This window comes from Egretta garzetta, unplaced genomic scaffold (genome assembly GCF_000687185.1).
Source record: "Egretta garzetta isolate BGI_Z169 unplaced genomic scaffold, ASM68718v1 scaffold313, whole genome shotgun sequence".
NCBI lineage: Eukaryota > Metazoa > Chordata > Aves > Pelecaniformes > Ardeidae > Egretta > Egretta garzetta.
This window is the reverse complement of record NW_009259063.1, coordinates 2,446,347-2,470,932: the sequence shown is the minus strand read 5'-3', so window position 1 is coordinate 2,470,932 and position 24,586 is coordinate 2,446,347. Positions and strand designations below refer to the sequence as shown.

Below are 24,586 nucleotides of genomic sequence, written 5' to 3'. Positions count from 1 at the left end.
ATAGTAATATGAAGCAACAATTTTATATTATGGCTCCAACAAAGATTAAAATCTCTTTCTTCTATTCTTTAGCAACGTATGGATTATGTAAGCCCTACTCAAATAGTTTAGCTATTTTTTTTTATATCTATCTATCTATCTATATATATATATAAAAGGCTTACCATGTAAAAGTAGGATAGACAGCAGCAGATTGTCCAAAACACCGACCCAGTTTTCACAGACTTCACCTTTAAAAATAACCAAGTATTTATGAATGACAAAAAGATACTGGACAATATTCCAAAAATTTCATTCCAAAACAACTGTCAAGAGAACATCTTTAGCACATACCAAATTATATTTCTAAGCTTTTGAACTGATGTCTATAAAACCAAACTACAAGAGCAATTCATTCACACACAAACCAGCTTATACCTATCTCTATAGTTAAAGCAGAGACAGGATGCAATGCAACTCTCTGCTTTGTGATCTGAGTAGTAAAGCAGTTACAGCACCTCTGTGCTACTTTCTCTAAGACATTGCACCACTTTATAATTTTAAGTGTAGACTATCCACGGCTTACTTTGGCTGGCACCAGACCCAACTCCACAATTATAGATGAAAGACCTATTCTGTAATTTTGAAAAACTCACTTAACGTTAATGAGAGCATCCAGATACTACTAAAGGTTTAGTGGGATCCATGAACTGGCCCAGGAGTATGATTTTGTCCAAAACTGATGGTGGTGATTGTGGTGTGGGAAAATAGGAATGAAAAAACGACATTAAATAAAGCTAGAAAGTTATCTATAAAATGTATTTGATTCACACACAATTCTAAAAGAGTTCATGCAAACATTATTGCACAATGCAGTTAAGTATGAGTTCCGTAAGAACAGATAACTGCTATCATGTCTCAGTTGTTATAAAGCAACAACATAGGTTGATTCTATTATTGTTATCAAACACACTATACCTTTACAGCTGCAGTTTATTCTAAGACGAGATTTAAAAAACCTGCATTTAAGTAACACCAGTCACTCAGGCATGAAAAATTTGAAATCCCTTCCATTACACTCCTACCAACAACATCCCAAGTTTGAAATACTCTGAAGCTAAAAAACTTGTGAGTATGCATCTGCTTATGAAAAGCAGAACTCTTGACAAAATCATGGGAGAAGCTGTAATGACCAAGTACATACATGGAGACACTAAAGATGAAAAGTATATTCATCCAAGGAACGCACAAGGGACAGAACCATCTATGCTGAATTAACAATATAATTATGCTATTTGTGATATTTCCAAAACAGATGCAACAGTCCAGAAAAACTCCAGCTTGCCTAAACTCCTTCATACAAAACTGCATTACAGATGCAATTCTACATAAAGACTAAGGAGTGACAGACAAGCTGCAGTAGTAAATAGGCTAATTAGAAGACATCAGACTATTTTTTTTAAGTATGCAATCAGTATCAACATCTTGCTTTGGACAGAGCAAGGTATTTAATGTTGCTCTGTTGGGTATTTAATTTGGATGCTTAAGTCAAACCCCATATCCTCCATACAGTCAACAGGTTCTCCAGAAGACAATTCAAAGCACTTTATATTCAGATAATATATCACTAGCTAAATAAGGAGGCTAAAGTTTGATGCTCACGTAATACTAATACTTCCAAACTGAAAAACAGAAACAACCCTTCTGTTTGCTTTAAATTTATACTTACCATCATTACTATTATTACTATTACTACTACAGGGGACACATACTTCAGTTGAACAGTACTTTTACATAGCAAACTAAAGAGCATGATTATGGAGTGGTTCAGATCATGTGACTTCTCAGTACTTGCCTGATCAAAAGCCAAGGGGAAGAGGGATGAGAGGGAAGAAAATAAGAATTCAATGGATTCTAAGAAAAATCAGTCATTTGGTTGGAGGAGGAACCAAAAAACCTTTCCAAAGCAAAAGACTCAGCAATTACTTACCCATAAATAGTATGTGAACTGCAGTGCAAAAATAGCTATGCCTTCATTGTCAAATGATCCTGCTACTGATCGGGATATGTAACCTGGAACTATGGCAATAAAACAGGCAGCTAAAAGCCCGGCTCCCTGGTTCCACAGTTCTCTGGTAAGCAGGAAAGTAGAAATAGCTGTAAGGCCGCTAAAAACTGGTGCTAGGAACACACATACATCTCTTATATGGACTGTCACATTAAGCATATTTAAAATCCAATGTATAAGGCCTGCTGTCACCATCAGTCCTGGGTATACCTAAAGGAGGGGGAAAAAAACCCACTAGGTTACTGCAGAAAATGATCATGGTAAGGTTACTTGCATATAATTTGCAACAAAACAGTCATTTCTTAAGCTGATATAAGCAGTGTGCAGGTAAAGCTAATGGAATTATTTTAATACTATTTTAATCATGTTTTGACAACACTGCTGAATATCAGAGCTTCTTTAAATATTATCCAAATGCTAACAATTACATACAATCCATTTTGCAAATGAATAAGCAGCACACAGATAATATCTTGTCTTGCCTGACATCTATCATATAATGAGAAGAATCTGTCATTAAGGTATGGAAGCAGAAGCTAAAGTTTGCAAGAGAATTTCAAGCCAGCTAACAGGTTTAAGAAAAGAACAAAGCCAAAATTCCTAAACCAACAAGAAACCCAATCAAATTTCCCAGGCCTATCCATTTTCCTTCAAAATACCGTTCCACTCTTTTAATTCTTGTTACCCATGGAGAAAGAAAATGTGCATCAACAGGCTTTTTTTTTTTTAAGCTGACAAGCTGACAGTCAGTTGACTATTATATATTTGCAATACATCTGTAGATATCTTTGGATATAAAGGATTAAAATAAAGTCCTATAAAATTGAATTAAGATCTTCTCCAGGAAAGGTAGCATAGGCTTACATGAATCTATTGAACCCATCATAGAATATTGGAGAACATTAAAATATGCTTAATAGGAATTCTACCCTCCCACATTTATCAACATTAGAAAAATCAATATGTACTAGAAAAGTTAATATGTACTTCACCTGTCTTAGTTTCTTTCAAAAGCTAAGAAGGGTGTTGTACTAAGTGAAATTAACAGACAATGGAACATTCCCCTGCATATATCCTTGAGACATGGTTTTCAAGATAAACTATTAAAGCATAGTATGCCACGCGACTTGCAAAATAATGTATGCAATCAACATTTCAATTCTATTTCCCAAGGGATTTTACTTCATATAAGACAGGAATGGAAAAAACACAAATATATGTTACATAAAAATAGTCTCAAGTATCTCTAAGATACTAAACCAAATGGCGATCTAATTGTTACAATGAAGTTCGGAGATGCATTTAAATGATATGTACTATAACTTGTATCGACACTAATCTTACCTACTCCTCATGCTTCATACAGATGTCCCACTGATATAGTTTCAAAAGATCTTTTCCTAGTGAAATCCTAACATTTTCCATACACACATGAAGTCCACTCAAGATATACCACAGGATTAAAACTTGTGCCTTAAGAGATTTAGATAACTGTTTTTTTAAAAAAAGAACAATTTTTTTTTTTGCTTTTTTCATTTCATGTACCAGAATTACAGGAGTCATAATACCCTTATTTATTACTATTAGAAGTTCATATGTGAGGAAGTAAAACTCGGTTCTGTATTTCTTGTTCACAGTATGCTGTTCAATAAAGACTAAATCATGTTGTCTTACTGTCTTAGCTCCTGCAGCTAAAAATTAAAAACATCTTGCTATTTCCTCTGCAGCAATTTGACAATTAAAAGCATAGTTTGTTAAGATTCTCCTTTTATCAATGTCAAATTAGTATTGAAAGTGGAAAAAAAAAAAAACCACTTACTGCAAAGTAATCTTTAAGTTATTATTACAATACTTACAGTTCCACCTACTATTCTTCCCAGTGGATACCATGCTCTTTCATCAAACCAATTTAAAAATTCATAAAACCCATGGGATGCAAGATGATGTGTTGATCTATAGTTAAACCTAGAAGAAGAGGGGGGGGGGGGGAGAAGATAAAAAAAAAATCAAGAACCAAAGTTTTAAGCATACCTTAAGTCATCTCTTTTCTAAGACTTAGAAAGTAAACTTTAGCACTTCATTTAGTATATAGGTACAATGGTCCTCTCTAAATCTATAGAGTTTTAAAGTAAATTACTAGGCTCTCAGTTACTAACCACTATATTTTCTTCATTTCTACAGCCAGTAGAAAATCATCCACAGATTAAATGTAACAATTTGGGGGTTTTTTTTTTGTAAACATTAAGAAGTTTTCTATCACTCTGACAAACACTCCTGTCATTTTCTGCATTCCTTTTTAAAGGTAGTTTTCAAATGTAGTCTGTCAACCAATTATTTACCATATCCAGAACACCACTTAAGCAGAATTAAGATCATGGAAGAATCAATGCAAGACTCCCATTCTGAGACATGATAGCTACCCAGTACATCTGCTGCTGTCTATTTGTTCATACTATTGAACTAACGGCCTTGACATATTCATTTCTTTCAATCAATAAGAATCTACAAAACGTAGAATCTATGTAGATGAAGCTTCAACTTCAAAGTTTGTACATTCTCTGGTGCAGAAAATTCCTTGTAGAACAAAAGCCCTCCCATGCATACCTTCAGTTCAGTCTTCCACATTGCCCATATACCATTAAAAACATTGATGGATTGCAATCAAGGCATTAATTTTCCACTTTTCTGGCATATAATTTTTCCAACCTCTCAAACTTCAGATAGCAAAACCTTTCAACTATCACCAATTCCATTAATTCTTCAAATTAGGTATCAGACTGCTATGAGAATAACTGCAGTGCATGTTACCCCAAACTGCAACTTCTACATGATCGTTATTCAAAAGCCAAACTAACAAGGCTACAGGTATTGATGCTGTAAAGTCTTGTAAACAAAGTTTAGGCTTAGAAAAACCTGAGTGAACATCACTTCAGAAACAAGAAGCTTCCACAAACCCAACCCTCTAATAGATATTCTAACTGGAATTTAGATAACAATTCATTAAAGAAGTATTAAAGATTATATTCATTAATTAAGTAGAAGTTCAGATGATTAAATAGAATACTGTAACAGACAACAGGCTAGATGAGCAAGCCACCATGAAAGACTTCCAAAGACAGTTAGTATTCAAGACTAGAAAAGCTCATGTGTATTTTTCATTTTGTCTATTTTATGAAAGTATCCACTTACATCAGTAACAGGCATCACTTCTAACATAAATTTTAACACTACATCAAATTCTTTTGTATATCTAGGATTCCCAAAATATCACAGGTTTACTTTGAACTAATTAATTTCAACAGAATAAATCTAATGTCACTCAAGACTGTAAGATTCATCAAGTTCCTACTTGTTTAATCAGTACAAGTCTAATATCTAGAGTACAACCACACAGAGTTCACGAGTAGATTTCTTCATCTACACAGTGAAAAAACAAAAAGAATTGAAATTCAAGTCCATATGTCAACAAACTTGCATATTTCCACTGACCGAACTACCACAGCATCAGTCAAGTGACATTAAAAACAAGTAAATAAACAAAAAAGAGTGCGCAGTATTTTCAGGAACACTCTCTTACATGTTAAATAAGCAGTTATATAGGGTACATTAACTGTTAAAACTGTGGACTTTCAGAAGTAGTCCTGTTTACATAAGAAATTTCACATAAACAGCAGTCATTCTGACCTAGAAATCTTTGTATCAAACAGCAATGTGACATTTGTTTCTAATAAGCCTGCAACTATTCCCATTTGACTAGATTTCTAAATAGTAATTAATTCTCCAGTTCTGAACTGTCAACTATAATGTGATTTATGGAATGCTGTACCTGTAAAATTAGCCTCTTATCTTAGTATAGCAAGGTCTATTGTTAATTTGTTTAGTGCCAAGTGCCTGCAGTATGGTAGGAGACAAAGCAGGAGCTTCATGTAGCACGGGACGCATACAATCCAGCCAGCTATGGACCGGACTTAAAATGCACTGAAAACCCAGCCAATGTTGTTATCCTAGAACTTTAAAAAGGAAACAAGAAAGATTACTTTCAAATTTTTAAATCATGACTCAAACTCACAGAGGCTACAAAAGTATGACTAATGTTTACTTTCAGAGCATTAAAAGATTAAGAATATATATTGACATTCTCCTCATGTTTTGAACTACTAAAGCTTCATAACTGACTTCAGAAGGATGCGAACAACTGTCTTGTGCTTTGGCAGCATCCATCAAGTCTTTAATAAGAATGAATTACCACCCCAAATTGAAATGCAACATAACAGCATTCTACTTCTACCACTTAAGAGGTACGAATTTCATCTTCCCTCCTATTAACCCCTTCTTTCAAAAAGCGATTGATTCTATTGCCACAAGTGAAAGCATGCAGAGACAGCTGAGCATATCTTTACAGCAGAAATTATTAGCAATACTATAGATACATTAATTTTTCACTGTGAGAAGACCTATACGTGAGAACAAGAAATAACCTTCTGACCACAGAAACCTAAAAAAACTATTCAGAAGCTTAACTATAGCACCTCACTTTGACTTTAAAAAAAAAGTGCTCACTTCACATCCCACTAGGTAACCTGCAAACAAAGTAAGTTAAAATGTAAATATAAACATATGCATAGCTAAGGAGAAGCACAATGAGTAGTGCTGCATATCAAAGCCAGCTTCAAGCATTGACACTGGCAGCAATGGGCAGTGCACCAGACAACAGCATGGCCTAGCAATCACATGATGCTAGTAACATGCTTCGATACCACTTGCCCACTTCATAGTGCTCTATTCCTTTAGCCTGAACCTTGTAAAACTCTTGCCCTTTTGGCCGTTACGGAGAGAGCCAATAATGAACAGTATCGCATTGCAAACCGTAGTCGCACAACCTTCTTACTATCTTGGTACTTTTCAAACTGTGTTTGGAACCCTACACAGTAGTATGGTATTTCTACAGCAGTACTGTCACAGTATCTACAAATATCTATAGGTTTCATAGGGGTGTAAAACAGCCCTGGGAAATATCAGAAAAAACCCCACTGCTACCTATGCCTGCATCCTGGAGATGAGGGGCAGCAGCTGAAGGAGGAATCTGAATGGAGACAAGAACAGCCAGTGCTGGGTAGGGGTTACATTTCAGGCTTGGGTGTCACTGCCTTCCCCAGTTCTTCCATCTCCAGCAGCAGCAACAATAGGTGATATTTATGGGTTTTAGCCAATCCTCTTTCTGACTGGCTAGACGTTAGTCAAGGAGACACAGGATTGGAGTAGGCTGCTAGATACGGTGACTAAACTGGATGCAGTACTACATGACAGGACCAGACTGAAGCAAAGGATCCCTCTTCTCCGACCCTCAACCCTCACACCTATCTGATCTTGAGGTATGGGAACCATTCACCCATCTCCCCAGATTCCCTCTCATCCTCCCTCATCCCTCTGAGGCACATCAATTTGAGACAGACCTGAGAAGAGTAAAGAAAAAAATTACATGAAGCACATGCCTAAATAAGAACTTAGCTTGAAAGACTGAGATGAATATTCAAGTTCTCAGCCCATGTTGTGAAGATACACACTTGTAACATTCATCAGAGAAGAGCTCTTAAGGACCTGACTGACTAACACCAGTAAGCGTTGACTTTTCTTATTTTAGCTGACGTTCTAGGAGGAAAAGTGATGCTCTGCTGTTCTCCTTGCCTCTTTCTGTCAGGTCTATAGCTTGAACTGTCTCCTCCTCTGAGCTAAGCTTTAAAGGAATCATCAAATAATCCTACATCTTTGTACATTTCAGAATTCGAAGTCCCAACCACCAAATTAGGCTGGTATTGTAATCTGAACCTTCTGGGGGTGCTCTGATGATCACGAAAGCATTCTACGCATGGTACCATTAATTTCGTAGCACTATTGGAGATACCTGCATCAGTTGGTTCAGTAGAAAACTGAAGATGAGTTAATAAAGATATGGTTTTCATTTTCAAAGCATATTTAATTTCAACATATAACAGAGCTCAAGCAGCAACAGCAAAGCAACTGAGCACAGGCATATTTTTTTTTTCTTTTAATTTGGAAAGTTTAACTAGGCAATTTGCAAAATAAAGTCTGCAAAGTTTTCAGTTATATGTTATGTACTGTTACTACTTAACCTTAACTATCTGTTCATGCTTGAGTTTGATTTTTATTCCACTGTATGAACTGCTTTTTTGATGACACAAGGTAAAGCTGTAAGATGATTAGTTAATGCTATTCACAGCAATCACTTGCTCTATCCAGGAACTATAGAATTCTCCAGCACTTCCCAGGAACAATTACTGCTATATTTATAAGGAGACATCTTTGGCTTTCACATTCCTAAGTTTAGTATTTCCTTGACAAAAGTACTATTTAAGATGAACATTCAAAGAAAATTCAGCCTACTGGGAAAGTAAGAACATATAGGAAAAGAGCACATGTACAGTCCCTTCACCGAGATCCTAACAACATTTAAGGCAAATTACACTGATGGCGATGGAATTACTCTGACCATCCCAATACAACAGAGCACAAATATCTGAGTGTTGTTTCTTGTAGGAATGTTGTTGACTGTCTAAAACCCTATCAATTTCATGCTACTATCGCGCCATCATCTACATCTTCTCTCTGGCATTTTATAGCCATCTGAGAATATGTAATCTCCTTACTAGAAGGATCTGTTGAAAATTTTCTAGGCCTGCAATTATAAAGGCTTCTGTGCTCCAAAAGTCTTCAGCTGCAGATGCACAAAATTTTCACATCTGCAAATTCAGAAAAATGACATGATACAAACTAACTGTGAACACTACAAGCTATCTGAGCAATTCTAGGAGTCAGTTTTTAATGCAAATGTAGATTACAGAATCAATTCTGGCATACAGCATCTAATTAGAGATGGCAAATCCAGATTCTTGAAAAAGGCAGTCGCAGATTGAATCCATATCCAACATACTCTTTGCATCCAAAGGAAGAATTTATTCACTGCAACACTTATGGAAAATCTAATGAGAAAGTTCAATAACTTCCACTGAAACGATGAAACATATATACAGTATTCCATATTAAATTTTAAAACACCTGCTTGCCTATGTATTATACTACAAGCACAACATCCTGAAAGACTTATTCCGGTCTGTATCTATGAATAAGCAGTTACCACAATGAGTTTTGCATATAGTTTTTTAAATAGAAGTACAATACCCCATAAATCACATAGTGAATTCAATGCACTATGACTGTATTTCTCACCATGAAAATGCTTATTTGTATTGAGTTTATAACCTTGGGAAAGTATGTATGGACATTTAAGCCAGTTTCAACTAATCAAGATCAGAATTTTGCAGTAGCAATTCCTGTAGGCAAAAGTATTTATGACGGGTAAAGAGCCTTTCCTATCGCCCATAACATAAACCCAAGGCGTTACAGACCTCATGGTAAGAACGGAGAAAACATACACTGAGCTTTACATGTGTAAGAACCAGCAAGATGGAGGGCGGTCCTCCATCTACCTGAGCCTAAACTGACATAACTGCAAAATGGAAAAGTAACCAGGCAATTTTATTTCAGAAAAATGTCATGTTCCTTTCTTTTCAACTTAAGCTGATGTCAGCAGAATGGTTTTATTAGGTCTTAAATCTAATACAAACATAAAGATACACTGCATGAATTGTCCCTAATTAGAACATTTATATATAATGAAGTACTTATGTGTCCACAAATCTTTTTTCTGGAATTTCTCTAGACGCACACATACCACAGTTTTACGTGGAAGATGTTATCAATTTTGTGGTGGGTTGACCCTGGCTGGACACCAGGTTCCCACCAAAGCCACTCTATCACTCCCCTTCCTCATCTGCACACAGGAGAGAAAAATAAAATGAAAGGCTTGTGGGTTGAGATAAGGACAGAGAGATCACTCAGCAATTACTGTCACAGGCAAAACAGACTCGACTTGGGGAAATTAGTTTAATTTATTACCAATCAACTCAGAGAAGGGTAATGAGAAAATAAAAATTAAATCTTAAAACACCATTCCCCCACCCCTCCCTTCTTCCTGGGCTAAACTTCACTCCCAAATTCTCTACCTCCTCCCCTGCAGTAGCACAGAGGGATGGGGAATGGGGGTTGCGGTCAGTTCACACACACTGTTTCTGCCACTCCTTCCTCCTCAGGGGGAGGACTCCTCACACTCTTCCCCTGCTCCAGCATGGGGTCCCTTACACAAGAGACAGTCTTCCATGAACTTCTCCAACATAAGTCCTTCCCACGGGGTTCTTCACAAACTGCTCCACTGTGGAACTCCATGGGCTGCAGGGGGACAGCCTGCCTCACTATAGGCTGCAGGGGAATCTCTGCTCCAGCGCCTGGAGAACCTCCTCCTCCAGCACTGAACTTGGTGTCTGCAGGGCTGTTCCTCTCATATACTCACTCCTCCCTCTGCCTGCAGTTGCTGTTGCATGAGGGTTCCCCCCCACCCCCCAGCCCTTAAATATATTATCCCAGAGCCATTACCACCATTCGCTGATGGGCTTGGCCTTGGCCAGCAGCAGGTCCATCTTGGAGCCGGCTGGCATTGGCTCTATCGGACACAGGGGAAGCTTCTAGCAGCTTCTCACAGAAGCCACCCCTGTACCCACCCCCCCAACCTTGCCACACAAACCCAATACAACTTTGCACACTCAACTGGAGCTTCTGCACCTCTCTGAACAAACACACACCCAGGAGTCATGAACACATTAATTCTACACAGTCTTCCACAAAAGACATGGAACATATTTCCACAATTCTTACTAAAGTTGATTGAAAAAGACAATTATTAAGTCAATCAAGTCCACCAGAAAGAAAAAAAAGCAAAGCTTTGGCTGATGTAGAGTTTAATATTGTCCTAATTCTGTCATTTTTAGGGCGTTCAATATGGAATTTGTGATTGTTTAATCTTCATGATTTTATCTCAGGATGTATGCATATGTAATTACTCTTTGTATCCCAAGTTAAGCCTCAACTAATATCGGACTCCGATTGGGTATGACAGGGAAATTTTTCACAATGAGTACAGTCAACCATTGGAATAACCTCCCCAGAGCAGTGGTTGACCCTACCACATTGGTAACACTTTTAAGACTCAGCTGGACAGAGTGCTGGGCCATCTTGTCTAGCCTGTGCTCTCACCTAGAAAGGCTGGACTAGATGATGGTTGAGGTCCCTTCCAACCTATGATTCTATGATAATATCAACTATTTGGTGAAAGCTCCTACGAGTGCCCTACATTCAGACAGGCCCAACTGATCTTTAGCTGTTTTGCTGCAAGTAGGGCTATTTGAAAAGAGAAATACACATCCTGTGAGTTGACTGTCAACCGGAAGTCTGATGTTCGATAAGACAATTGGCAGCAGTACTATCATTCTGAGTTTCCTCAGGTTCAAAATTGATCATAATCCTGCTTTTGATTTCAGTTTTCCTAATTCTGAACAAACACATTCAGTCAGAAAAATGTGGCAAAGACTCCTTTTTTATACAAAGGATAGTTAGTATGCCAAAGTAATAAAATGGCAGGAAGTTCTGCAGTGATGTGGCCACTTAACTTCAGAAAAGATGGAAATTCTCAGTCAAAGAAGGAGGAAGTTTCTGTTCCTGGAATCTAGCCAAGCAACAGAACTCCTCTTGCCTGTAACACCATTGGAATAATCCCTGATGTGGAAGAACAGTAGAAAGCCCAGGCAGAAAAAAAAGCTGGATGGCACAACCAGAGGGGCACCTATTTTTTCAGGTCCAACATTCAACCATGCGCAGTGGAAATCCTGAAGAATACCAGAATGGTTATAGAATAACCATTAAGAATATCAGAATGTCCCCAATGTGTTTAAGAAGAATTACAGCATTCCTACTGCCACTACTTGGCATGGTATTTTCACTGCCTGCAATAAGATGTCATGCTTAGCAAGTGCTAAAATCAGGAACTGCATGATGCCAGTAGTCATACAGTCACTCTAACTTCTTCAAAGCACCCAGGGCACCTTCAATATTTTTGCTACAGCGCTGCAAGCTTTTTAAAGCGTTCCATGACCACAGCTTATACTTCTCACACAATATACCACATCTGAAGCCACGATATGCTTTCCATCATCACTGTAGCGGGCGTATATCTGCCTACAGTTTCAGACATTTCCTCTAATGCCTATTAAGCTTTTTCATTACTTTTTTCTGTCTTGCTTTTGAACTATTCTATGTCTCAAGGCAAATTATTAAGAGTTACTTTTATCAATACTGAAAGACATACTTTGCCAGTAAAGTCTGCCATTCATAACATGTAACAACATTTTAGACCTAAGAAGAGACTGATGATGCCATTTTTTTCTTGGGATAGTCAAAATTCCCAAGAGGTTTCAATGACAAGATGCAAACAGAATAATTTTGAATTCCTGCAGGGGAAAACTGAATGCTCATTTTCTTCTCTACTGGTCATACACTTCACTGCAGATACTACACTATGACTGCCATCAATACTGATGGCAATATTGGTTCCGTATCTTTTGACAGTATCAGCTTCTTGAGAGGTACCACTTCTCTGTTCAATCCAGTATTAACTACCACAAACTCAAAAGGCCCTATAGTGTTATGTCTGGGTTTTTTTTCTCAGTACTGTTGGGCTACTCTGTGGTGCATTAGCCTTGCATCTTGCAACTCTGAAGGCTTTGCAACAAATTCAAGAATATGTTTAAGAAGGGTATTTCTTCTGGATGAAACAGATTCATGCTGTACTTGTTTTTAACACAATGGAGGCAGCTTAACTTCAGGACCTTCTAAGTTAAAGGCTGGTACATGAGAATCTGGTTGGCAGAAAGAAATTCAAAAGGCAATTCGCTGAATAATATGTTTTAAGCAGCAAAATATTCTCTCCGCAAATTACATGATACTAGGAATCAATGGGCTGAACATGACTGCTTCACAAGAAGTGACAGGGAACAGTGGACAGCTAGCTCCCAAGCCACTTTTTTCATGGTCTTCTACTATAGAACAAAACAACCTATAACACCCAAATAACTATAGCGGACTCTTATTAAACTAATCCCAAACATACTACCTGCTATACTGTAGCAAGATCTAATATGTACCCAGAAAAGAATACTAATTTTTGTAATAGTCTGAAATATGGAGTAAAATAAAGGATATTTCTTATTCATTGCGGGTATCAATTATATTTTAGCTATTTGGGAGTATGTGGCACAGTCATCATCTCTATTATACAATGAAGTCATTTGCACGCTACAATGCAGTGGCAACTATGGAAGTAGTAGCTACACCAAAATGCAGTTGATCTATCTTCACAACCACTTCCCATTAAGTGAAATTTAAGGAATCAGTCTGGATGCAAGATGGCCTGGCAGACTGTTTCTACCCTGTAAAATACAAGACATGGTTAAAAGTAAACAGGACCCTTAGAAAGGCTCTAGATCCCATAAATCCCATTTAAGCAACAACAATCTTATTTCTGGCTCAACATTTAAACAGTTACAGCACCGTAGAAGAGCTTTAGCAGAACTGTTGTGTGCACCCCTCAATAACCAACAGCCTGTTGCTTGAACTTCCGTGCAATGTTACAAAGAGTAGGTCTGGCTAGAATCAGACATTAGAGATCAAACCACTCTGTACAGATTATATCAACATAGTTTTTTATTAGCTCACAAAAATTAAAAGAATCTACAGTGTTGTGGTTGTATGTCAGCAGTCTAAGTCAGTTTAGCAAGTTAAAATAATGTAGTGTTTCATCCAATATTCCGTAAATATTTGCTCTTTAGTACATCTTGATGCACCTGCTATTCTTCCCCCTGCAACTAGCTCAGTTACCCTCATTGTCTGGCTATATTTTCTTTCAATTGTCTTTTCTGTATGTAGATTATTGTTTAGTCCATGAAGCTGGACCTCTCATAGAGCACCTGTTCAGCTCCATCTGTTGCAATATCAACTTACTGACTTTTTACTACAATGAATGCTGAAAAAATAAAAATCAGTGTTTCAGAGTAGATAATACAAAGCATCATCAGAGCAGAACCAGACAGTCTATCTAACTTGAACAATTTCTGTCCAGTGATTGAGGCCGGGTTAAAGGCCTAATTTTATCTAACTTAAATACGTCTGCTCAAATTTTGCTTAACCCTTCAGTAACCTGACGTAAATAAATATAAATATTGCATTCATCAGGCATGTAGCAGGGATCAGGCAATTTTTCCACTGTGGGTATGTACATATATAGATATACGTACATAGCTATCTGCAGAACAAACCAAACAATTTGCCCAGGGTTTGCAGAAACCTAGAGATAGATCTAATTATGCCTTAATCAAATAAAGCTGAAAAGGCAAAAGGGTAAGGGGTGTGGGGGGGAGATTCACAACTCCAGGATGCCTTGTACTGAATTACACACTCACCCAAATTTAACTGTGGTAGTTATCCTTCAACTGAGCTTTGCTACTTAAAAGGAGTACAGAAGCATTCCTAATCTGCTTCTGTGCCCAGATCAGACAAATTAGCTTGAATCACAGCTAAAAAACAAACCACTCTAAAGATTACCTAAACTATTCCACCTGATTTTTTTTCTGAAGCAGATTAGGAGCACTCACATGATCTATTAATACAGTCCAACAGAAGGGATGGTGGCCTCCAGCTGAGGGCAGAGAGATTTCCAGCTGTTTGCAAAGTGACTGCATATTCTCACACTGGAGGAAACTGATGTGGGAATAGGATGTCACCAATAAAATAAACAAAGACCAAGAAAGCAGATGACAGCAGAACATGGTCTTCATCCTTCCCGACAATACAGAGACTGGAGTTTATCTTTCTAACTTTATTTTGCATTCTTGATCCACTTTCAAAGTCTGATTTATTCTGAAATAAGTATGGCAAGCAGAATTTAAAGTCAGTTACCTTTATTTTATATCTTTCATACTGTTTCAAATAAGCCTAAATAAAAAAAAAAGTGAATTTTCACTGAATTTAATTCAACCTGTTAAGAACTGTACTTAATGGTTACCAATGTTTCTTTAATGAATATGCACAAGAAACAAGTGTAATAACAAAACATTATTTTCTTTTTTATTAGCTATCTTCACAGAAACACTACACATTAAGTGTACTGCAGTGACTACAATGCTCAGCATTTAAGACAGTATTTATAATTAATATTAAATTCCTGCCATGTACAATGTGAAATTAAAGTTACGTGTTTGTTTTCTTATTACGTGATGGAATTTCTAATAGTGCTTAGTCTTACAATGTTGTAGCTTTAACTACTTCACTGTGCTCTTCTGTTACTTTAGTAAAATCCAGTTCATGTTTAGAAGTGACTTTTAATGGGCTTTTAAAAAACAACAAAATACAATAAAAATGTGGAGGTGGGGGGACACGTATGAAGAGCTAGGCTTAGTATTACACACATATGCTTTGAAGTTGTGCTGCCTTTCTGCCACAAATGCTATTATGGAAATATTCAGACTACACCCACCAATGCCTCATCTATCATATGTCCAGGAGTATGTCCTTTCCAAAACACATCACATCCTTGACCAGCTGGCTACATTAGTACAGTCTGGTAGCTATAGCCCTTCTGTCTTATACTAATGAACAATAAAAGGGATGAGTTTCATTTCTAATGCCATTTTATTAAATAACAAATACTGACTTGATTGAGGTACCATGCCTTCCCTTTCTCCCCCACTGCCACATAAAATGGGGTAAGGTAAAATAAACATCTGGTTGCCCATGAAAATGAATGGGGAAAGGAGAATACTGAAGCAAGAGGATCAGTTGCAGTTCATTCAGGCAGGGCTGAGAAGAGGTGCATTGCAGAGAATGTGTGAGTTGTTGTGAAGGACCTAGCAGAAGTTCTCAAGAGACAGTTCTTAGGTCACATAATCCTAAATCTTCTCTCGCCTCTCTCTCCAGACATGAATTAAATCAGCCTGTTCCAGGACCTTTCACGCTTCAATCCCCACCAGACCGTATGCCCTCTCAACTCTCTCTCCACAAATGTGCATTTAAATTAGAAAACTAGAGTTAGCCTTCCTGGTTTAGAAAAGGGATTCAGCTCTAGATCCCAAACATCCCATATAACCATTTAAGCAATGACAATCTTATTTCTGGCAGAACTTTTAAATGGTTACAGCACAGGAGAAGAGCTTTAGCAGAAACTATTGATATGTTCACCCCTCAGTAATCCATGGCCTCTTGGTCAGGGAACTCATGGATACCTGAGATCGGATCAGGGTACGAGATGTGGCATTATAGCGGCTCACTGCCACTGAAAAAGGGGAATTTCCCTTTCCCTGCATCCAGCTGCAGATCCTGATGCCTGCGCTTATCAGACTTCTGTGAGTTGCCTTAACTTGTTAACACTGCAGAAAACTATCCCAGGAAATGTCCAACAGATGACAGGAAATTCAGGAGAACTGATCCACTTCATTAGATGCAAATAAGGCCAATTAATACTCGTGAAGACAAGCTTAGCAGCACTTTGTCGTATTGTAGATATTCAGAGTCAGGTTTTACTCAAAACACTCTGAACTGCCATCTTATCAGCCACAGCAGCCTCCTGAAGGTTCTTGAAGGAACCTTTGGAAACATCTTCCATGCGTTTACCAACATGCAAATAATATCCACAGGTACTCCAGCACAGCATATTAGATACCGAGATAGAAGACAACACTGCTTAACTTCCCAGGTAAAAGTAACATTTGAAGTTTTTCTGTGGCTTTTTCTTCTTGAAGATGGCCCTAAAAGAAGACAGCAGATAGCACTGTACAGAACATACTATCACAAAGCAAAACCACAATGTGCATAGGTAAGAATGTTGTGCTGAAACTAGAGTATGATGGAAGCATAAGGAAAAAGGGACTCTGAAGTTGACTAAAACAAAAGCTAAAAAACAAAATTCAGTGATGAAACAATTACAAGCACAACGTATTTGATACAAAACATATCATCTAGTCTTCTCCCAAGCAAAAATTGGGATTTACTGTGGGAGGGAGGAGCGCTGGTGAAGTAGCAGTGGATTGCAAAATCAAAGCACTAAAAATTCCTTGGCTCCTGAACATGTGTAGCCATAGGAGAAAAATTACATTTGTCATTACTAGCTGACCTGAGACATCACAAATTAAGATACTGTTGCAAATGTTTAAGGTACTCTCTCCAGTGTCAAAATCCATTTTCTATTTGGCAAATGAAAGATTAAAACTGTTACAGAGTAAAACGAACTGTGAGACATGTGCAACAGTTTTCCAAATTTACTTCAGACATTTTACATTAGATAAATCATTCTAGTCACCTGTGTAAGATAAAATAGTCAAAACACAGTAACATTCCACAGCTTCTTGGAAAACTCAAAACACTGCATTGGCTTTACATGGCTCTTGTTCTACAGTAAAGTAAGCCAAAGAGATGCCCATTTACTTCAGTTGTTAACATCAATATAATAATGCCAAAGCTCCAATTTTGTTTTGCTGACTTTCTACATTAGAAGAATTGCAATCTTAAAGCATTTTATCTATTGCCAGAAAAAGAATTAAAGGCATGTTAAAGGCCTTTAATACCAAAATGATAAATTTAAAATATTTCAACCATAAAGATCAAACTGCCTTTTTCAAGATATACATTCCAAACAATATTTATGAAATTCTAAGTTATTCAACTGAACTTCCAAATGCTACTTGGGATAAGTTTAGAATAGGAAGGAAGCACACTTGACATATGCAATAGACTACAGATAAAAAAAATAAAAGCTGGAAAAACATAAAGAAAAGTATTCAGGACAAGTAGGCTTGTTTTGTTATGGTTTGCTTCTGCATCAAGAAAACGCATTGCTGTATTTTCAAATCCTCCGGCTATAGCACACAAGTATTCTGTTCAACATGTGGTCTTCCCAGTCAGCTGCACCTCAAACAGGAGCTTTCCATACCTAGATTTCCTTAAAATATCGAACTATTGGGACGATCGGAATAAAAATAAATAAAATCACACTCGTTAGAGTTAAAGAAGTTGGCTACCCATTATAGTATAACAATTGCAAAAATTGAATGCAAAGACTGAAAAAAAAAAGCAAAGAACTCACAAAATGTAGGCTGCCCAGCCACGTATGCTAGAACAGTTTAAAATTACATAATTACATGCCATTTTTCCCTTCTGCAAAATCCATTTACTATTCAATAAATAGGATAGATGGTGCCCATGCATACAGTGAGCCACTCTTTTCAAATAAATGTAAATAATACTGTGTAAAACAGTCTAGAAGATAACAGCAATCCCATTGAGAACACCACCAAAAAAATCAAACCAAACTCACATCCTCAGTTGCAACATAGTTTCCCAAGGGTTTTTTTTTTTTTGTTTAAGTGAGGGAAGTTTTGAAAAGGTACTTTGCAATTCTTTCTTCATGGGTTATCAGCTGACCAGAACTCCAACACGCTCTTTACCTACAAACTAATGTAAGCCATATAAATCAATTCCCATAGAAAAGGATATGATAAGCACTGTAACACCCGGAAGTAATTATCATTACAGTCCACATACCCCAGTCATTTATATTAGACAGCGTCTTTAAAAAGTACTATAGGATACTGGACTTGGGTCTCCCATAGCAGACAGACATTTTAAATACCATTTCCTGCTCTTACAGGCACTCATGGACACTCAGCTATTCGTTTTTTAAAATAGACTATTTTTTTAAAGCACAGGGATATTGCCTCACTTAATAGCAAGAACTTTTGAAGTATAGGAAGCATTTAATTCTCCATATGCCAAAGGAGCTTTCACCCTGGAAAAGGAGCAGTAAAGTTGAGAAATACAGAAACTGATCTATTTTTTTTTGTACTTATGCCCTTACATTTATTCCTCAGGCTGCTTCAACTTACGTAAAATACGGTGCAGCATTAGGGCCAATTTCATGGTACCTCTCAAGCCCAGACCTACCAGCCACCCACATTAACAGTACCTCCCCTTAATTCCTAGCAACAGCTCAGATAAAGATCACAAGCTCTCTTCAGCTACAGGGCCGGAAATGAAGTCTATCCATTGGACATACTGAAAAATTTACTGCAGACGTAAAGCACAGAAAGACTATAGCAATACTTGTCATAATACTTGCCCTAAGTTCACTTTGTTTTCCAAGCAAATGGTAGGACTGATTGATTAGAAGTTTTGCTAAAGGAGTCAATAATAAAAACATCTGCACATGTCCTGCTACAGGGTGTAGGCTCCACAGGCTCCAAAAGCAGCAGCTTTAATGGCTCTGCTAAGTAGAAAGAAGCCCTCAGGATTAGCCCTAAATGTCAGTACAAATGTACCTCAAAGGGCTTGCAAGAACGGAATTTTCAAAAATTAAGGAGCAAACTCTGCAGCACATGCACAGATAGACATTAAATGGGAAATAACCTGACCAAATCAGAAGAGATTCTTGTGGAACAGCAGACACCCTCAACCGATTTAAAAAAATATTAGCCCCTACAGGATTTTTAACTTTCCTGCTAGCGTTACTGTCCAAAATTTTTATTCTCCCCTTCCCCACCAGTTCAACATGAGACAGATTTAACAGCGTGAGTATTAGGATTGCAGGCTGCCAAAACCAGAGACTATTAGAGGGAGAACTATGATAGCAAGCAAAAGGTAACCTTTATAAACCACCCTAACCCTATGTAATCAAATCAAATTTCTGTTTAAAAAACAACATATTAAGCTGCTCAAATAATAGGGTATCTGCCAAGAAAAGTCCATTCAAGGATTTTCACCAGAGCATTTGCTCTAACTAGTCAAGTGTTTATGAGTACTTGCTGAAGACCATTCAAAAAAAATCATGGCATTAAAAGCTAAACTTGCCAGTTCAGTTCAACCCAGCCTATATAAAACATTCCAATACATTTTCCTTTTCAAGTCTCATTCTACTACCTACAAATCAATAAAAGGGTCAAAACTTTGCAGGCATTCTGTCTCACCTCCTATGTTTTCCAAAAGAAGCCTGTAGGGATAGTCTCTGTATTCAACCATACTCTGCACATGTTTTACGAACACTCCCTCTCCTACCTTCTCATGCATAACCCCATTTACTGCACCCACAAGACGTCTGATGAGGTTTTTGCCCTGATTAAAAGTTGTGCAAGTGAGGAAAGAAACACTACCTGCTATGCAAAGAGGGTAGAAAACAATAGCAGAGATGGAGCAGAGGTTTGATTCTCACATGAATGTTATTTTACGAGGCCACATGGTGAACCGCTTTTCAGCTGCATCAGTCTAACTGATCAAACCTAGCCTGAGGTCTCCCCACTCGCAAAGCATAGTCTCTGCTACGCCTTCAACTCTGCCCAATGTTCATTCTTCAGATTGTCCTCCTTCCATTGAATTTCTAATATGTACCTATATTTGCAATTTCCTTAAGCAGTAGAAAAGTTCAGTACAGTCAATTGTACACCTTCTTGAACTGTCAACACTGTATCAACCTTCTAGAGAGGTTTACTTAGCTTGATAACAGCACCCTCCAGGTACCCAAACATGGAACGGCTGTTCAAGTCCCTGGACATACAGGATTTATTATCTTTATTTATTATCCAGAAAGCTCCAAAATCCAGAGACTGACCTGTGCTAAAAAAGTTTCTCAACCCAAGTCATATTGCAACAGAAATTATCAAAAAAGGATGCCTGACCTGGATCTTCCTCATTAAAAAGGGGGTGAGGGGAAGATATCCGGCAGACATTCTCCAAGAACATAAAAATCTCTAAACTTCCCCTTCATGAAGACACAGGCCCCACTAAATTAGATTTGGAGACTATACGAGGATATTTTTCCTACTGTAATAAAATAGCAGAAAGGAGTTTGAGCTACCTGGCTACCTGAAATCCTCCTAAAATTATTAGTATTACTAGAGCTTAAACAACTTCCATCATTCAAGTGTAATATGTCTGTATCTTATCAGAAAAAAGTCACAAAATACTTAATCCAACTGCTCATTAACAGCAAGTATATAATCTTGTAAAGTATATACTTATAAAATAGAAATAAACAGAATATTTCTCATTTCATAGAATCAAAAAGCTTGTGAATGAAGATACTGTAGTAAGTTTTTAATATGAATCTCATTACATTTACAACATCGCAAAATCAATCCAAAGTGATTTTATTCAAACTGGACTGGAATCAAATGCTTTCCCAAGGTCTGGAAGTTGTCAAAGATTATAAACAAAAGGAAGTGTTTGGGAAAAGAATCCTAAAGTGAGTGGGAAATGTTTCCTAAACAGATCCACAATCATGTACTCACCTCCAACAAGATTATATGATGGGTTGAAAGCCTCCAGAAAGACAGCAGTTTGGAGATGACAGTGGCTGCCACCCCTCAAGAACAACACATTTACTGTGCAATCTGCTCTCTGTTTGCCCAGCAAGAAGAGTCACTAGCAGGTAAGTAATAGCCAGGTGAATTATCTGGGTGGGCCACATCTGACCACAGCCTACAGATTGAGCATTGTTAATTGAGATTATCAACACTATCACCCTCTTCACATGATTTTTTTTCCCCCTTATGAACACCAGGTTAAGGTACTCTCATTCACTGCTACATACCCCTTCTTTTGTCACTGTTGCTCCAGTGTCTTAACATGCTCTATTTTTATACGTACCGATGTCTCCACCTTATCACTCAGTTCCAGTCTGCCCTCTTAAATCAGTTGCTATTTACATTCCCTCCCCAACATTCATATTCTTCATCAAAAATAAGAAACTAAACTGCAATATAAAAAGTGGTGGTGGGCAGGCTCAGGGAACTAAAATGTTATACTATTTTGACAATTTACCTCAGTGAATCAACTCACCATGAGTGCTTTAGAGCAAGCACAAAGAAGAAAAGCAGGACTGCACAGTGGGTGACAGAGGAGAACTCCTACTCCAAAAGGCAACCATCAGATCAGCTAACTACAACACAATCCCACAGCCTTACTCTCTCCCAACAAAATCAATATATTTACACAACCTCCAGTGTTCGATCAATCCCATACACCACTTCTAATGTTCACCTGAATCACACTTTGTATTTTAATGAAGCTTTCGTATCATATTTATAGGTGTTAATTTAAGTTTTCAAGAATGATGAGTTCATAACAGCTCAAGAATCCACCTAGCAAATGTGATTTCAGCCTAGCAAAACCTGTCTTTTCAACTGTGCCCAAGATAAAATCCTAACTTCCTTTAACCTGTCTGCCTCTGAAATGCAAGCAATGACACCGACCTTGTTTATTTTCACTAGTTCATCCCCATTCAAAGTCCACTAATGGCAGATGATGGTATCAGTGACAAGAAAAGTGGATTGCTATCATATATAATATATATATACACCATACTTCCCACTAGCACAATTATGTTACATCCGTGAGGTATGATAAACAATGGTCACCCTGATGACAGTTAGAAAGCAGGTGGTTTCAGGGATCAATGATGTCGGTCTGGAAGAGGCAAAGATGCATATGAGATTGTGGTAGTGCTGTTCAGTACCAGGAACTGGCAAGACAGTAGGGGTCAACTTTCCTGGTAATAGTAGGTAGGCAAATGTAACCGACAAAGATCGCACTGGTGCTCCAGCCTGCACGTGCAAATGGGTGCGGAGAGGGTCTCAGACACAGGAGCTTCTGCATTCCAGCTTAAACTGGCTCTTTCACTCCTAAGGTAACTGGTGTTAATCTGGCATTTAGCAAACGGTTAAAATCCTCAGGGAAAGACAAAAGTTTGATCTAATGCCAGGGGATATGATTAATGATTCAGATACAGTTCTCACATGTGACTTAATAGTAACAACTGTGCAAACAGAATGAATATTATTGGTTTGATAGCACTCCCTGAAGACTACTGAAGTACCAAAGGTTGTTACCGTTTTAGTTAATAGCAGTATCAGCTCTTGCTAGGTATATCTACCTTATATGTATACATATATATACACACATATAGATTATTATGTGTATATGACACGAGCAGCCAAATGAAATAGCATACGGGCATGCTGGAGCTGTACTTCAGACAAACCAGAGCAGGCATGCTGGCATTTACAGCAACATCTGACAGAAAGAATGACCTTGCTTGACAACTGAGTTAAACACGCTGTTGTACTTTCATGAAAAGCTTTCACTGTGCACTTGGTGTGTACGTAGCACAGAAATTATGCTCTTGGTCCACTCAGCTGCCAAACCAGCCAACAGATGAACCAAATTTCACACATGAAACCTGTCCATCCCAGTGTACCATCACCATCCGTGTTTCAAGTTCTGGGCCTGATAATGAAATCCTGAAGTTAAATGCTGGAGGCCTGTCAATAGCACGGCTTAAAGTCAATGCCAACTGACTTCATGTATCGGCTCACCTGATCTAGGAGCTGCCAAAAATTACACACATTTTTCAGAGTCTCTGAAGCAACTCAAGTATGGAAAGTAAACAAGACATGAGAAATAAATCAAAAAAAAAGTGTCAATACTATACAAAAGAGGTATTCAGTGTGGAAAAAACCAGTAATCCTTGTAATGACGAACAGGTTACAAGTTTGTAAGTGACAGTATGGTGACCTCAAAACACCAGTTTGTTTTTTCCTCACACATACACTGTATTATAATGGCGATCAAAAGCAAAAACTGTCCTCTTTCTACCTAAATTTACTGTCAGAAATGCAACTTGAAAGGAGCGTTAGAAAAAAGTAGTATTTGATTCAATTAATATGCAGCAAATCCAAGGCAAATCTCCCTTTCTTTCCACCCCAGATCTCCTACGTTTCTTATGTCCATATCAGAAAACTGGTTGCCTAAATAAATGAGAAAGCTTTCTACACCTCAGAGACAACAATATTTTCCCATTCAAAAGAACAATCGATTTGTTTAATGCTCCTTATTTTATCAAATATACCTTAGCTTCCTCTCTTGATCACAAAACGAATACTAGAGACTAAGTGACATATCAACACATTGCAAGATATCCTATGCAAGCTTAACAGAAAAAGCCAAAGGAATGGAGAAAACTAAGGAACTGTTCCACCAGCAAAGACTATGACCACTGTCCTGAGAAAAAAAAAAACCAACAAAAAACCCCCAAAACCCAGAACAAACCAAAACCCACCAGTTTACCTGGACAAGCTGCTAAAACAGTGGTTGAAAAAAAAAAAAAAAAAAAAAAAAATAGAGCACTGCTTCTAATCTATTTTCATAAGTTCCTTTTCCACATTAGACTCTGACTTTTAAGACCCTTAGAGAACTGTGATAAACCATTCCTACCTAGCTACTCAACAGTATTTAGGAGTGACATCACTTTTCACTCTTTCCACCAATACTACTGCTGCAAAAGAGAAAGCCCGTTGTTTTTCCCCAGTTTCTACCATTTTATGTTCTCTTTCCTACTAATTAACTTAAGTGCAGTTGCCTCTACCACTTCTGGCATGCAGCAACATGACACTGGCATGATTCTTGACATTTCAACTGCTGCTCACAGACCTGCACTAAAATCAATGAGTTTTGTCAACTTCATCTATTCTCTAATTAGCA

General features: G+C 37.6%; 1 protein-coding gene across 1 annotated transcript in view; it reads right to left on the bottom strand.

Moving 5' to 3' along the window:
- Positions 1-4,007, bottom strand: part of STT3B (STT3 oligosaccharyltransferase complex catalytic subunit B) — a 30,665-nt gene extending 26,658 nt beyond the window's left edge. The window contains exons 1-3 of the mRNA XM_009635151.2: positions 3,904-4,007; positions 1,970-2,257; positions 165-230 (exon numbers count right to left, since the gene is read on the bottom strand). Coding sequence (XP_009633446.1) covers positions 165-230; positions 1,970-2,242 — 339 coding nt within the window. The 5' untranslated portion in view covers positions 2,243-2,257; positions 3,904-4,007. The remainder of the gene's footprint in view (positions 1-164; positions 231-1,969; positions 2,258-3,903) is intronic.
- Positions 4,008-24,586: the final 20,579 nt, after the last annotated feature.